Source organism: Protopterus annectens, chromosome 3.part1 (assembly GCF_019279795.1).
Source record: "Protopterus annectens isolate FY-2018-M chromosome 3.part1, PAN1.0, whole genome shotgun sequence".
Taxonomy (NCBI): Eukaryota; Metazoa; Chordata; order Ceratodontiformes; family Protopteridae; genus Protopterus; species Protopterus annectens.
Window position 1 is genome coordinate 1526872781 of NC_056732.1, and position 16092 is coordinate 1526888872.

At 44.7% G+C, this 16092-nt stretch overlaps 1 protein-coding gene across 1 annotated transcript in view; it reads right to left on the minus strand.

Annotated features, from left to right (window-relative positions):
• Positions 1-16092, minus strand: part of LOC122798552 (autophagy-related protein 9A-like) — a 1381959-nt gene that overhangs the window by 297040 nt on the left and 1068827 nt on the right. The window contains exon 14 of the mRNA XM_044067604.1: positions 504-736. Within this exon, the coding sequence (XP_043923539.1) occupies positions 504-736 (233 nt within the window). The remainder of the gene's footprint in view (positions 1-503; positions 737-16092) is intronic.

The following is a 16092-nucleotide window of genomic DNA, read 5'->3' on the forward strand; positions in this document are numbered from 1 at the left end:
CCAGCTTGCCTGTATAACAAGATGCCTTGCCCTTGAGCAGTAGCCCCAGAGAGTTATAGAACCAGGTACCACAAGTCATGTAAATTCCAAGAACCCTTCAGTTATAGCTGGTGAAAGGTATACTGGCTCACATTGCAGTTTGAGTTCCATGTCAAGGAAGTGAGCTCATGCAGTGACATACCCTCTCTTTTGTTATGAGCTGATCTGTCTGCAACTGAAGTGAGAAAAAAATATTCACACTACTCACTGTTTTAATATCTAAAAATGAAAGAGATGTACCACAAAATCTATGCTACACTACTACAACCAACATTTCTGAAAGACAAGCATTTTCCCAGACCACAAATACATTTTACAGCATCAAACAGGACATTCCTTGACTAGTACCATCAATGTGATAAACATACAGCCTATGCATTTCAATTGTAAAACTGGAACACAAACAACAAGAACACGGCTAAGAGGAATTTAACACACAATAGAAAAATTAAGCCTCAGCATACCTGTCATCAATAATGCTGTGGTCAGTACGATAGGGTACATTCTCAGGACAGCGGTTTGGGTGGCCAGTGTGTGACTTGGTCCGGCTGGATAACTGAGAGTTAGAGAATGAAGCCAGTATGCTTGCAGCTACATTGGCTGTACTGGATGGTTGCATAAAGTAACGATCTCTAGTTGGCAGGCCTGAAGCAGTAAGAATGGGATGGACAAGTACACTTGAAAGCAAATCATCAGGCTGATAAGAAAAAAAAAAGATGAAAGTTATGCACTTACTAAAACTTTAGACCATCATGATCCATGTTCGTTCACTTCAATAGCAGGACTGGCAATCAATCAGCAGTTGGTCAGCACCTTAAAGATTCTCACAGGCTCAAAAATAAAACCTCCTCTTCTAACTCCCATAATGCAACATGCCTCCCTTTCTCTCCAGACAGGGTTTGCCCCTTTATGCACCACAGGTAACACTTTTACATAACACTTTCTAGACTCCATGGCATGGGAACCTTTCTAGATCTTGAGAACACATCCAGCTTATAATGCCTTAAAGAAGGTATACACACATGTCCACATCACAGGCACACAAATATCATCGATAAAATAACTCCTGACAAAAAACTGAGGGCATAACCGTAGCCCTAGCAAAATGAGATTTTGGTACATTTATTAGGGTTCTAATACACTTAGCACAGCAGAATGTAATACAGTCTGAAAGCCACACAGACAAGGTAACCTTGAAAACTTTCTGACCTGATATGCCTGCAGCAGTGGAGACAAGCTGATCATCCCTCTAACATCCTTTGCTCTGTTAACAAATATTCCCATCTGCTGAAGTACTGCAAAAAATCAGTGAAATATTAACAGACTAATTAAGGTTAACTTCTGTTGCTACCTTGGGCATATGAAGATAGGATTACTACATAAACACATGTGATCCTCATAGGCTACAGTATACAGAGGTTTAGAAAAAGGAGCTTGAAGGTTTGAAACCCTGTTAACTGACAAAACCCCATACTAAGGAGACAGCTTTCCAAGACAAGTACTTGAAATTAGCTTTAGTTGAAGGTTCAAAGGGAGGTAGTGTTAATTTCACCAATATGAAATTCAAATCCCAAGGAATAGGTTCCTGAAAGGTAGTCTTACAAGAAATACAACTCTCACAGAACTCTTACAAACCTTTAAGGAAAATAGCAAAGAAGGGTGAAGACCGCAAAGAGAATTTTGACAGAAAAACTACTGCTCTTATCAAAAAATGTCTGTCAAAAAATGCAACATCAAAGGAACTGGGACCAAAAAGGGATGAAGACCTTAGTTGGTGACCCACAGTGAGGATGCTATCCATTTGCCCATGTAAACTTTTCTGGTAGATGGCTTTTGACCATGTGTAAAGATTTGGACCACCCTGGAGGGGAAAGAAGAGTCCATAGCCATTCAAGGAAGTGAAGAAATTATGCAGTTAATCTGAAGGATTTGAGATCTAAGTGTGATTAACTGGATGGAAGGAAAAAAAGACCTTTCAAGGTATGAGGAAAAGTAGAAGATGATGACTCAGCAGGGGAAAAGTACAGTTTTGTACCTACCATAAATGTAGATGTTCGAGTGCTTATGCTGCTGCAGTCATCACACTTTGGTTATCCTGCCTTCAGGCGGTCCCGTAGTCGGCCTGAATTCCAAAGCCTTGGTCCAGCGTCGGTTGTCGTCGCTTCTTCCCTGACGTCAGTGCGGCAGGGGAATAAAAGAGGCAGCCGACGCCATTTTCTTCAGTTTTTCTTGCCCCAGATGTCAGGTGCCCCAAACTAAGAAGGCAAAATAAGAAGCTTGCAAAACATACCATAGTGCAAAACAATGGTACTAGTTGTAAGCAAGTACACCATATAGACATGCATCCCAAAGGTTGAAGTACTTGGACGTATAAGAGAAGCCTTGTTCGGTAGAGGGGATGGAGGGAGGGTAACCTGGACTGCAGCAGCATAACCACTCGAACATCTACATTTATGGTACGTACAAAACTGTACTATGTTCATTGTGCTATGCTGCTGCAGTCGTCACACTTGGGTAGAGTCCCAAAGATATGGTTGGGTGGTAGGAGCTAAACTGGGTTAGGTGCAGCTAAGATGCCCTGCAGAACTGCAGTGGCAAACCCAGCTCTGGTTTTTGAGTATAGAGGAAGGTGGTAATGCTTGGTAAAGGTGTGCACCAAACTCCAGGTAGCTGCCTCCAGAATGTCCTTTGTTGGGACTCCTCGGAGGAAGGCTGCTGAGGTTGCTGTAGCCCTGGTAGAGTGAGACCTAATACTAGCAGGCACTGCTTTCCCGTGGTGAGAGTAGCAAAAGCGGATGCAATGTGCTATCCATTTGGAGATGGTCTGTTTTGAAATAGCCTTTCCTTCTGAGCCTGGTGCATAGGATACAAGGAGTTGGTCAGATTTTCTGAAGGCCTTTGTCTTGTCCAAATAGTAATGTAACTGTCTGTGAATGTCCAAAGAGTGAAGGAGTCTTTCTCCTTTATTCTGTGGGTTTGGATAAAAGGTGGGTAAGTGTATGGTCTGATTGAGAGCCACACTGGATACTACCTTTGGCATGAAGGAAGGGTTGGTGCGTAAAGATACTTTGTCCTGATGGAAAATGATGAAAGGTTCCACTGCCATAAGTGCCTGCAGTTCTGAGACTCTGTGTGCTGAGGTGATGGCCAGCAGCAGGGCTGTCTTCCATGACAAGTATTGAAGCTCTGCTGAAAAGGCTGGTTCGAAAGGAGGAAGTGCTAACTTTTCCAGAACAAAATTTAGATCCCAAGTTGGAGTTGGTGGTTTTCTGGGGGGTCTTATATTTTTTGCCCCTCTGAGAAAAGTATAGTTTTGTACCTACCATAAATGTAGATGTTCGAGTGCTAATACAGCTGCAGTCATAGCAGATGGGTTCTCCTGCCGCCAGGTGGGTCCTCGGTCGGCCAAATTCCAAAGTCTTGGTCCGGCGTCGGTTGTCGTCGCTTCTTCCCTGACGTCAGTGCGACAGGGGTATAAAGGAACCAGCCGACGCCATTTTCTTCAGTTTTTCTTGCCCCAGATGTCAGGTGCCCCCAGAAAGAAGGCAATATATAAATATGTGTAAGAAAGCAATGCAATATAATCAAAATACAGTAGTTGCAAGCAAATACACCAAAACAGAAAAAACCCTATCAGGTTGTATGAGGAGGTGTTAGCCAATAGGCCTGTCCCAAGAGGGGAAGGAGGGAGGGAAACCTGGACTGCAGCTGTATTAGCACTCTAACATCTACATTTATGATAGGTACAAAACTGTACTATGTTCATCGTGCATACAGCTGCAGTCATAACAGATGGGTAGAATCCCAAAGCTAAGAAAGGGATGGTAGGCACTAGGTGGAACTAGGAGGAGCCAGGATGCCCTGCAAGACTGCAGTGGCAAAGCCTGCTCTGGTTTTGGAGTATAATGGTAGGTGGTAGTGCTTGGAGAAGGTATGCACAGAACTCCAAGTGGCAGCTTCCAAAATATCTTTGGTAGGTACTCCTCTGAGGAAAGCTGCAGAGGTAGCTGTGGCCCTTGTGGAGTGAGATCTGATGCCTGTAGGTACCGTTTTGCCATGAAAGGAATAGCAAAAGCATTATGCAGTGGGCTATCCATTTTGAGATTGTCTGTTTGGAAATTGGCTTACCTTGAGATCCTACAGCATAGGACACAAAGAGCTGTTCTGAATTTCTGAAAGGCTTTGTTCTGTCCAAATAATAACGAAGTTGTCTATGGACATCCAAGGAATGTAGTAATCTTTCCCCTTTGTTTTGAGGATTAGGATAAAAGGTAGGTAAGTGTATGGCCTGATTCAAAGCTACCCTGGATACCACTTTGGGCATAAAAGACGGGTTGGTTCGTAAGGAAACTCTGTCCTGATGGAAGATGATAAAAGGCTGCACAGCCATGAGAGCTTGTAGTTCTGAAACTCTATGAGCTGAGGTAATAGCCAAAAGGAAAGCTGTTTTCCAGGACAAATATTGCAAATCTGATGAGGCAGCTGGCTCAAAGGGAGGCAAGGTCAGTTTCTCCAGAATGAAATTGAGATCCCAAGCAGGTATCGGTTGCTTCCTTGGGGGTCTTAGATTCTTAGCCCCTCTGAGGAACTGTCTTAAGAGAGGGTGAGAGAATAAGGGTGGATCAGTGTTGTATTCTGCAGAAATGGCTGAGGCATGGATTTTGATGGAGGAGAATGAAAGTCCACTGCTTAGCAGTTCAGCTAGATACTGTAGTATTTGAGGTAAATTCAGTTTTCTGGGATCCTGGCCATTTTTCTCATTCCAGACACAAAACTGTTTCCATTTTGCGGAGTAAGCTTTTCTAGTTGATGGCCTTCTGGCTCCAAAATGACATCCTGCACCTTCTTGGAGAGTAGGGTCTGCTGTGATGCTAAGGAATCTTCCATGTGGCCAGATTGAGTGTTTTTAGCTGGCTGTGAAGAGTTTTGAAGCTGTGCTGAGTCAGAAGAAGAGGCATTAGAGGCAGGGACCATGGTGGGGAATGCGTCAGACTCCTCAGGAGTGGGTACCAGTGTTGTCTTGGCCAGTCTGGAGCAATGAGAATCATCTTTGGTCAGTCTGCTTTGGTTTTCAGTAGAACTTTGGGCAGCAGAGGAAGAGGTGGGAAGGCATAAACTGTCATTGATGTCCAGCTGAAAGAGAGAGCGTCCACTGTCCAGGCCTTTGGATGAAAATTCCTTGAGCAGAATTTTGTCAATTGGTGATTTTTGTGGGAGGCAAAGAGATCTATGTCTGGCCTTCCCCATGCTTGGATTATCTCTGTAAAAACTTTTGGATGCAACTTCCATTCGTGTGGATCTGTCATATTTCTGCTTAGATTGTCTGCCAGCGTGTTCTCCTTGCCTGGCAGGTACTGTGCTTGTAGCTCGATTTGTAAGTGCATGGCCTTGTTCCAAAGTGACATGGCCAGTCTGCATAGAGGGTATGAATGCGTTCCTCCCTGCTTGTTTATGTACCACATAACTGTGGTGTTGTCCGTTCTTATCAATAGTTGACCTGGTTGCAGAAGGTCTTTGAAAGCTATAATAGCATTTATTACTGCTAGCATGTCCTTTTGATTGATGTGAAGGTGCTTTTCTTTTTGGGACCATTTGCCCTGAATGCACCGATCTGTCATGTGCGCCCCCCAGGCATAATCCTGTTGTGATGACTTGATTTGCTTGAGGCTTGCTGAATGGAAGACCTGTATTTGTTTGGCATGCTTGAGCCCACCACAGAAATTCCTTTTGAAGATGTGGAATTAGTGGTATTATTGTTTCCAAACTGTGGCTGTGTTGAGACCATATGTTTTTCAGGTACCATTGAAGTTTCCTCATATGCAGCTTTGCACATGGGATTAGTAAGATGCAAGACGCCATGAATCCCAGAGCCTGCAGGATTTTCCTTGCAGTCAGCCTGGTGCAATTTGCTAGTGCTCTGAAGTATTGAGTTAGTTGCCCCTGCTTCTCTGGCGTGAGGTAGGCCATCTGGGTGTTTGTGTCCAAGTTGGCACCCAGGAAAATAATCTTCTGAGAGGGTATTAGCCTTGACTTCTTTTTGTTCACTGTGTATCCCAGAGAGTTCAACAACATTATTACATAAGCCAGATGTTTCAGGAGAATGTGCTTGCTGTCCGCTTGGATCAGGCAGTCGTCCAAATAAGGGTATATTTGTATCCCTTGAAGTCTGCAGTAGGCAATCACTGATGCCAGGCATTTTGTGAATACTCTGGGCGCAGTAGATAAGCCAAAGGGCAATGCAGAGAATTGATAATGGGTTGAACCTGCAAGAAATCTGAGGTATCTTCTGCAATTTTGTCTGATTGGGACATGCAGGTATGCCTCCTTGAGGTCCAGTGTTACCAGCCAAGACTCCTTGCCCAGCATGGGAAGAAGCTGCTGTAGAGTGAGCATCTTATTTTGGTACGAGTAGAAATGTGTTTAGGATGGATAGGTCCAAAATAGGTCTCCAATCTTTTCCCTTCCTTGGTACCAGGAATAGTCTGGAATAAAAACCTTGACCTTGTTCGTGCGTAGGCACCTCTTGAATTGCTTTCATGTGTATGAGATATGTAATTTGCTTTTGTGCCTCTGCCCTTTGATTGTGTGGCAGGTTCGGCATGCCTCTCATTTTTGGAAGGGTGTGGAAATGGAATCTGTAACCTCTGTTTATAATGTCCAGGATCCATTTGTCTTTTGTGATAATATGCCAATTTTTTTGAAAATAATGCCAGTTTTCCTCCTAAGGGGGCTGCCATTTGAGTCTTGTTTGGCATGCAAAGGGGAAAGTCATTGGGTTTGCTTTCTGAATGGTTGTGAGTTATCTTCACCACCTCTTTGTGCAGGAGCTTGCCACTGTCTGCCTCTAAACGATCCTTGGAATTGTCCTCTGCCCCTCGGGTGCCTGTATCTACCCCTTTGGGGTCTGTCCGTGGCTGGAAAAGACCAATTATTGGAAGGCCAATTTCTACTGAAACGTGGGGTTTGCACCTGTAGAAAATCCTTCACAGTTTGCATTGATTTAGCTTTTTCCTCCATTTTCCTTAATACCTCCTCAGCATTAGCACCAAATAATACATCCTTTTGTAGAGGAGCATCTAGTAATTTAGCATTGACATGATCAGGCAAGGTTTGTTCCTTGAGCCAGGCATGTCTACGTATGACTGATCCTGTAAAAGCAGCTCTACATGAGGCCTCTAGAGTATCAAAACCACATTGTAGGCTATGCTTACCCACTTGTTCTGCACTATGCATCAAATCCTGTAACTCCTTCAAGTCTGGTTGTTCAGGTTGTGACATTTTACTTTTCAATTGTAATAACAAAAACTGTTGGTATTTTAGCATATGGAACTGACAGTTTAAGGCCCTCATGGTTAAGGTAGCAGAGGTATATACCTTTTTTCCCCACCTTTCTAAGGATCTGGAATCTCTCTCGGAAGGTAATGGATTTTTAGCAGTGGAGGCCTTAATTCCCTTGGGGCCCTGTAAAATGGTTTCTGGGTCAGCAGCATGGCTTTTGTAAAGAAATTGGTGTGAGTCAGGAACCCTGTAGTACCTGTCAGGTTTGAGTGGGGCTGGAGGCAGAGAATCCGGGTTAAGGCAGGCCTCCGAGTAAACATCATCTAGGATGTCCAAGACAGGAGGTATAGCCAGAGGCCTGTCCTGTGGTAGCAAGAGAAATTCCCTAAGCCTTTTCTTGGAATCTGAATAATCTTGGCCTTCCCAATGGAAGTGTTCCCTTAAGGTATGCAAAGTTTCCCCGAATGAGAAATCCTCTGGGGGGGATACAGAAGGAATGGACTCCTCTGTATCAGAGTCTTCAAAAGGGAAGTAGGGATGTTCCTGATCATCAGAGTGCTCTGAAATAATGGAGCCCTGATCAGAGGAGGGGGATTCTTCCTCCACTCTGGGCCTTTTGTCTGGTGGGGGTTGAGAACCCCTGATAAAAGTAATTAAATCCTCAGCCATTTTAAGCATCTGTTTTTTAGGCATGGGGCCTGGTGATGGGCACTGTGTAACTTGTCTCTTAGAGTGCATGGCTGTTTTAGACTTAGTGAAAGCCTTGATGGAAAAAGAAGAGGAAGGTCTGAAGACACCTTGAGTGGAGGTAGACCTGTCCACATTGTGCGGTTGAACGTCAAGAATGGCTTCAGTATCTGTAGTCGGGGTGTGGGCCGAGGAGCCAGCGACCTCGGGCACAGGAGACACCACCAAAGAAGTGTCGTCGGTAGTCAGGGGCTGCGTAGGCGCCTCGCTGAGAAACAGACCACGTGTACTCGGTTTTGGCGTGGTGACGGTAGAGGCCGCGGACCTCGTGTGTCGGTCCTTATCTTTGCGTTTTTTAGGCAAAACTGGAGTCGGAGTATCCGACGACATAATATAGTTAAATGCTTTTCCAAAATAATGCTGGGCGAACTCCGCCCGATGCTTAATAGTGCGTTTATTGAAAGTAGCACAAAAGCGACAGACCGAGACGTTGTGGTCTGGGCCTAAACAAGGTATACAGAGGGAATGGAAATCCTTATGCGGTATTTGCTTCCCACATGAAATACAATTGTTAACTTTGTCTGACATCGGTCTGAGGCAAGAAAAGTTTCCCCAACGGGGTACTTAGCTTTCAAGAAGACTCCGGTTTCAAATTTTTCGTAATTTCAGGAGCTGGCCGACCGGCACTTGCAAACTGCTTCTGCTTCGGGCACCGCGCGGCAAGAAAGACTGAAGAAAATGGCGTCAGCTGGTTCCTTTATACCCCTGTCGCACTGACGTGAGGGAAGAAGCGACGACAACCGACGCCGGACCAAGACTTTAGAATTCGGCCGACCGAGGACCCGCCTGACAACAGGAGAACCCATCTGTTATGACTGCAGCTGTATGCACGATGAACATCTGCCTTAGCAAAGGATGAGAGAAAATGGGAGGAACCGTATCATATTGAGCTGAAATGGCTGAAGCATGGATCTTTATGGATGAGAAAGAAAGGCCTTTGTGTAGCATCTCAGTTAGATATTGGAGTATGTGCAGAATATTTGGGATGCCAGGATTTAGGCTTCTGGCCTGGCTCCATACACAAAATCTTTTCCATTTGTCTGAGTAAGTTTTTCTGGTGCTGGGCCTCCTGGCCTCCAAAATGACATTCTGGACGTCCTTTGAGAGAAGTGTTGTTTGATAATTTAAGGTATTTTCCATGCAGCTAGATTTAAGGTCCTTAGTTGACTGTGAAGGATCTGAGAGTTCTGTTGGGTTAACTGCAGAGGGAATTGAGGTAAGATCCATGGAGGGCTGCGAGTCAAGTTTCGTAGTAGTGGGTACCAGTGTTGACGTGGCCAGTCCAGAGCAATGAGGATCATCTGTGGTCTCTCTGATCTGGCTTTCAGTAATACCTGGGTCAGTAGAGGCAGAGGTGGGAAGGCGTAGACTGACAATGCTGTCCAACTGAATGATAGGGCATCCACTTTCCAGGCCAGGGGATGATAAGTCCTTGTGCAAAATTTTTGTAGCTGGCAATTGTTGGTTGAGGCAAACAGATCTATGTCTGGTGGTCCCCACCTTTGAGTTATCATTGAGAATACTTGTGGGTGTAGTCTCCACTCGTGAGGGTCTGTCAAATTTCTGCTTAATTTGTCTGCCAAAGTGTTTTCTTTTCCTGGCAGGAATTGTGCTTGCAGCTGTACTTGGTCAGTTAATGCTGTGTTCCTCAAGTCCATTGCCTGTCTGCATAGTGGGTAGGAGTGCGTTCCTCCTTGTTTGTTTATGTACCACATAACTGTAGTGTTGTCCGTCCTTATTAGAAGTTGTCCTGGATGCAAGAGGTCCTTGAAGGCTGTTAGTGCATATTTTACAGCTAGCATCTCCTTTTGATTGATGTGTAGTTGCCTTTGGTTTGCAGACCATTTGCCCTGTATGCATTGTCCTGCCATGTGTGCACCCCAGGCGTAGTCTGATGAATCTGTTGTCAAGGTTTGGTTTGTTGGAGGTGAGACAAAAGGAAGGCCCTTGTTTGCTTGGCATGCTTGAGCCCACTATAGAAACTCTTTTTGAAGGCAGGGAATGAGAGTTATACTTGCTTTGAGGCTGTGTCTGTGTTGGGACCATACACTTTTTAGGTACCATTGTAGTTTTCTCATATGCAGCCTTGCATATGCAATTAGTTGAATGCAGGATGCCATGTACCCCAATGCCTGCAGGAATTTCCTTGCAGTGAGCTGGGTAGAAGTTGCCATCTTTTTGAAGTAATGAGCCAGTTGTTTTTGCTTGTCTGGCATGAGGTAAGCCATCTGGGCTGTTGTATTCAAGCTGGCACCCAGGAAAATTATTTCTTGTGGGGGCATTAGTTTTGACTTCTTTTTGTTTACTGTGTACCCTAGGCAACTTAGCAACTTTGTTACAAAAGCCAGATGCTCTGATCAGGCAGTCGTCCAGATATGGATACATTTGTATTCCTCGCTGTCTGCAGTATGCAATTACTGATGCCAGGCATTTCGTGAATACTCTGGGCGCAGTAGATAAGCCAAAGGGCAATGCAGAGAATTGATAATGCATTATGACTGCCAAAAATCTGAGGTATCTTCTGCAATCTTGTCTGATAGGGACATGCAGGTATGCCTCTTGGAGGTCCAATGTTACCAGCCAAGACTCCTTGCCCAGCATGGGAAGAAGCTACTGTAGTGTGAGCATTTTGAATTTGGGAATGTCCAGGTACGTGTTTAGAACTGAAAGGTCTAAGATGGGTCTTCAGGCTTTGTCCTTTCTTGGTACTAGAAACAGTCTTGAGTAAAATCCTTGACCTTGCTCTTTTGCAGGTACCTTTTGAATTGCTTTCATGTTCATGAGAGCTGAAATTTGCTTTTCTGCCTCTGCCCATTGGTTTGTTGGCAGATTTGGCATGCCCGCCATCCGTGGTAAAGTGTGAAAATGAAATCTGTAGCCTCGGGTAATAATATCCAGAACCCATTTGTCCTTTGTTATGATGTGCCAATTTTGTGGGAAAAGAGCCAGTTTTCCTCCTAGAGGTGCTGCCTGGGCAATTTTGCTTGGCAGGCGAAGAGGAAAGTCATTGAGTTTGTTTTCTGAAGGGTTGAGATCTGTCGTCCCCCCCTCTTTGAGTTGTTGTTTGCCATTGTCTAGGTCTGAAGGTACCTTGTGCCTGGCCTCTTCCCCTAGGGCGTCTGTACCTGCCCCTTTGGGGTCTGTCTGAAGCAGGAAAGGACCAGTTTTTTGATGGCCAGTTTCTGCTGAAGCGAGGAGGTTGTACCTCTAAAAAGTCTTTAACTGTTTGCATTGATTTTGCCTTTTCTTCCATCTTCTTTAAAACTTCCTCTGCTTTGACACCAAATAATGCATCCTTTTGCAGTGGAGCATCCAGTAACTTTGCTTTGACATGTTCTGGTAAGGTCTGCTCTTTTAGCCAAGCATGTCTACGTATTACAGACCCTGTGACTGCTGCTCTACATGAGGCCTCCAAAGAATCAAAACCACACTGCAAAGTATGTTTTCCCACTTGTTCTGCTGCATGCAACAAATCTTGCATCCCTTTGAAATCTAGTTGATCTGTTTGAGGGATCATTTTCTGTTTTAACTGAGTAAGCAAGTACTGTTGGTATTTAATCATGTGAAATTGACAGTTTAATGCCCTCATGGCCAAAGTGGCAGAGGTATACACCCCCCCTCCCATCTTTCTAATGCCCTGGAATCTCTTTCCGCAGGTAGTGGATTCTTAGCAGTAGAGGCCTTAACCCCTTTGGTACCCTGGGAAATGGTTTCTGGGTCTGCAGCAGGGCTTTTATATAAAAACTTGTGAGAGTCAGGGACTAGATAATATCTGTCTGGTTTAGGTGGTGCTGGAGGTAAGGAATCTGGATTTAGACTGGATTCAGTGTAGACATCATCCAGAATGTCTAAAACAGGAGGAATGGCTAGGGGTCTGTGCTGGGGTAGAAGAAGAAACTCACTGAGTCTTTTCTTGGAGTCAGAGTAATCTTGTCCTTCCCAGTGGAAATGCTCTCTCATGGTGTGCAGGGTTTCCCCAAAAGAGAAGTCTTTGGGGGGGGGGGGGACAGAGGGAATAGACTCCTCAGCATCTGAGTCTTCATAGAGAGGGAAGGGGTAATCCTGTTCCTCAGAGTCTGCTGAGGAAATGGTTTCCTGGTGAGGAGGAGGTAAATCTTCCTCCAGTCTAGGCCTTTTGTCAGGAGGGGGCTGAGAACCTCTGATAAGGGTAATCAGGTCCTCCGCCATTTTGAGCATCTGTTTTTTAGGCATAGGGACCTGTGTGGGAGTCTGTGGACCCGGTCTCTTAACCTTTGGAAGCATAGCGTATGACTTAACGGAAAGAGTCGTCGGTTTAATGACGCCTTCTGAAACCGAAGGCCTGTCCATAGTCTCCGGATCGCCGCCAGGGCTGGCGTCCACGAGTTGAGGAGGAACCGGCTCTAGTGGCCCAGTAGATTCTGACTGAGAGGTAGTCGTATTTTCTAAATCTGCAGTAGTCAGGGGCTGTGTAGGCGCCTCACTGAATACCGGAGATCCGGCGGCAGGCCTAACCGAGACCTCGGTATTTGGTCTAGGTCTAGGCTGCCGGTCTTTGTCCTTGCGTTTTTTTAAACATAGCGGTTGTCGGAGGTTCCGACGACATAATGTAGTTGAATTTTCTGCCAAAATAATGTCGGGCGGTGTCAGCCCAACGCTTAATAGTGCGTTTATTGAACCTAACGCAAAACCGACAACCAGGAACGTCGTGGTCTGGGCCTAGGCAAGGAATACAGTAAGAATGAAAATCCTTATGAGGTATTTGCTTCCCACAAGAAATACAATTATTAACTTTGTCTGACATCAGTCTGAGGCAAGAAAAGTTTCCCCAACGGGGTACTTAGCTTTATAGAAGACTTCGGCTGAAATTCTGTTCGTAAATCTCAGGAGCTGGTCGACCAGCACTTGCGAACTGCTTCTGCTTCGGGCACCGAGCGGCAAGAAAGACTGAAGAAAATGGCGTCGGCTGCCTCTTTTATACCCCTGCCGCACTGACATCAGGGAAGAAGCGACAACAACTGACGCCGGACCAAGGCTTTGGAATTCAGGCCGACTGCGGGACCGCCTGACGGCAGGATAACCCAAGTGTGATGACTGCAGCAGCATAGCACGATGAACATCCATCTTTTTCTGGGCTAGTACAGGGCTATAAGAATGACTTTTGCCTTGTGCTGTTTGGTGTTATGCACAAATATCACTATGAAGATAAAAGTGGTAAATGTTTAATGAAGACATGAAGGCGATTGCTATTCCAGAGTGCCTTGTAAAGTATGCCTCTAAAGGGAATAAATGCTTTGCTTCTTTTGCATTGGTTCAGTGATGCAAAGAAGCTGCACCAAGGCTTTCTCCATGGAAAGGAAGATGGTATCAACCACTAATAATGCATTGGTAAACAGTGGATCAGTTTGTTCACTAGAGAGTTGGCTTGCCTGGGGATATATGTATCACTATCAGAAAGGGATGAGTCAACAAGATATATTCCCATAACCTCATGGCTTCTGGGTATGACTCTATTTGCTGAAATATGAAATCATTGCCCCACTGTTGCAACAGATGACAAAGGCAGCCTGATGGAGGAGGTCCTGTACAGCCTGCAACATAAGGAGGACCTCCTCATCTCTAATAGACTGAAGTGCAGACAGACATTCTAGTGGCTAAGTCTCTTGAACTAACTGCTCCAAACATCATCTCTCCACCCAGGGCAGAATTGTCCATGGTGACCATGACACTCGGAGTGGGGTAAAGGAACCGCCTTAAGATAGACTGTCTGGAAGATGCCACCATAGCAACTGATTATGGCAGAGCTATGAGACTTGTACCTTTTGAGACACCTGACCACATTCTAAGACCATTGAGTTTTGAGTGCCCACTGAAGAACTGATACATAATACCTGGCAAATGGGATTAGGACAACTTCTACTGACATGACACCCTGAACTCTAAGCAGGAAGTGGCCATCAGTGATATGGGATTTAAAATAGAGTGAATGCTTTATTGAAGTTTCAAATTTCTGTCTGCTAAAACGCTGGCAATTCAGATGGCAGACAAGGAAGATGTGTGTTTGCAACAGCTCCTCTACAACTTTACACTGTTCACTGATATTCAATCAATGAATAGCCAACTAATAGGCTTTTTTTCTGTTTTTTTTTCTTAAGTTCAGCAGGCAAAACAATCAAGTATGCTATTTGAACATTACCCTAACACAGCCCTTAGGAGGCTGGAGAATCTTGTCCAGTCTTTTAGGTATAGCAGCTACCACATCTGGTTCTTACCAAGCTCTCTGCACAGTCAACAGCAGCATGCAGTGGGCAAGAGTAACAACACAAGAGATTGGGGGGGGGGGGGTTGAAGAACAAAGGCTCCTTCAGGATCTGCTTTTCAGAGGAGACCAAGTCATTGATCCATGCCCCTAAATGCTTATTAAATTTAAAATTGCCCTTAGGAAATACTGGGGAAGACTCTCCCTCTAAAGGTATGGCCATGGTAGGGGACTCTGCAAGTGAATCAAGGTGCATCCTTTTCACAATTTCTCTTTCTGGGAATACTTGGAGAGGCCTTGTCCAAGTGCAAAGAAGAGGACTCACCAGTCCAATACCTCTATTCTATCACTGCAGTGGCGTTTCACTCCTCTGCCCCTCTGAGGTAAGCGTAATGGGATCAAAGCACTGGACTGAAGGATATTAAAGGGTGGAGCAGACGTCTGTATCAGCTTCATAGGATATCTATCAATCCAGAAGGTTATCTTTGCTAAATTGCCATTCTCAATTACTGAAGATAAGACAGACCCTGCACCCAAGGGATAAGTACCCACCTCAACGCAATCAGATCAGGTCTCCTCCTCAAAGATGACATCAGTGCTAACGACAGTTCCTATAGTCAAAATTCAAAACTCAAAGTTAGTTAGTTGACACTGGCTGAAACTCCAGGGATATCAGAAACTAGGCCAGCATGAACTTTTTGGCAGCAAATCTCTGGATCCTAATGATATTTGGCACGAGTGCAGAAGACAGAGCTAGCACTGTTAAAATTAGTGCCAAAACCAAGATAAAATTCTCCATTTCCAGTGCACTCAGTGCCAAACAGTGGCCAGGAGAAGGAGCAAAAGAAGAAGATGGGAGGACCCTCATTTGCCACCCTTTTGAATTTAGAAACTATCACAAACAGGTTTTGGAAAGAAAGATACAGAACTGAACTCCAACAATTTTCTTTCTTTGGCACTAGGAACGTCCCTGAATAAAAACCTGCCCTCACCTGGGAGGGAGGAATTGTTTCTATCACTCCCTTGGACAGTATCTGATGAAGAACTGGTAGAAACAATAGTCTAATCTGGAGGATGAGGAATGACATCCAGGGATTTCCTCCTACTACCATCTGTAACCTTGATGAATGATTTTCAGAACCCATTTGCCTGAAATTGTCTGTTCCCAAAGGAAAAAAAAAAGATTCAGACTTTCTGGAAGAAAAAAGGGGCAAGGGTGGGAGGGGTTCATGACTACTGAATAGTCATTCAGATTTGTTGGACTGTCCTTGGTTTTCAGAGGTTTGGGACTTCTTTTTGGAACCCCTTTGCCATGTTTTCTTCAACAACCGTACATCTGTATTTTGCTGAGATTGTTTATTCCATTGTTTTTTGCCAAAACCGGATGAGGAGATAGAAAATCCCTTGAAAAATGTGGAAAAGGAGGGCTGAAAAATCAAGATTGCCTGGGATCAGCTTGCCCCTGTCATCACAATTTTTGATCATCTCAGCAGCAGAGGGGCCAAACACAATCCCTATCCAAGGGAATCCAAGAGGTTTTGAGAATGCAGCCATACAAACCTTCCTCAGAAAAGTACCACTTGCCATAGCCATGGAAGAACTACCAACAGAGTCATACATACACTGCAAACAATGAGTAGTGATCTGTGCAAAAGAAGAAACTAAGTTATTTGAAGCAGATTTTTCATCACAACAAGAAATTGCAGATAAAACATTCCTCTTACTTCCACAATTTGTAAGAGCAGCCTAAAAATTCAAACTTCTGAAAATCAAAGTTGCAGAAGTAAACA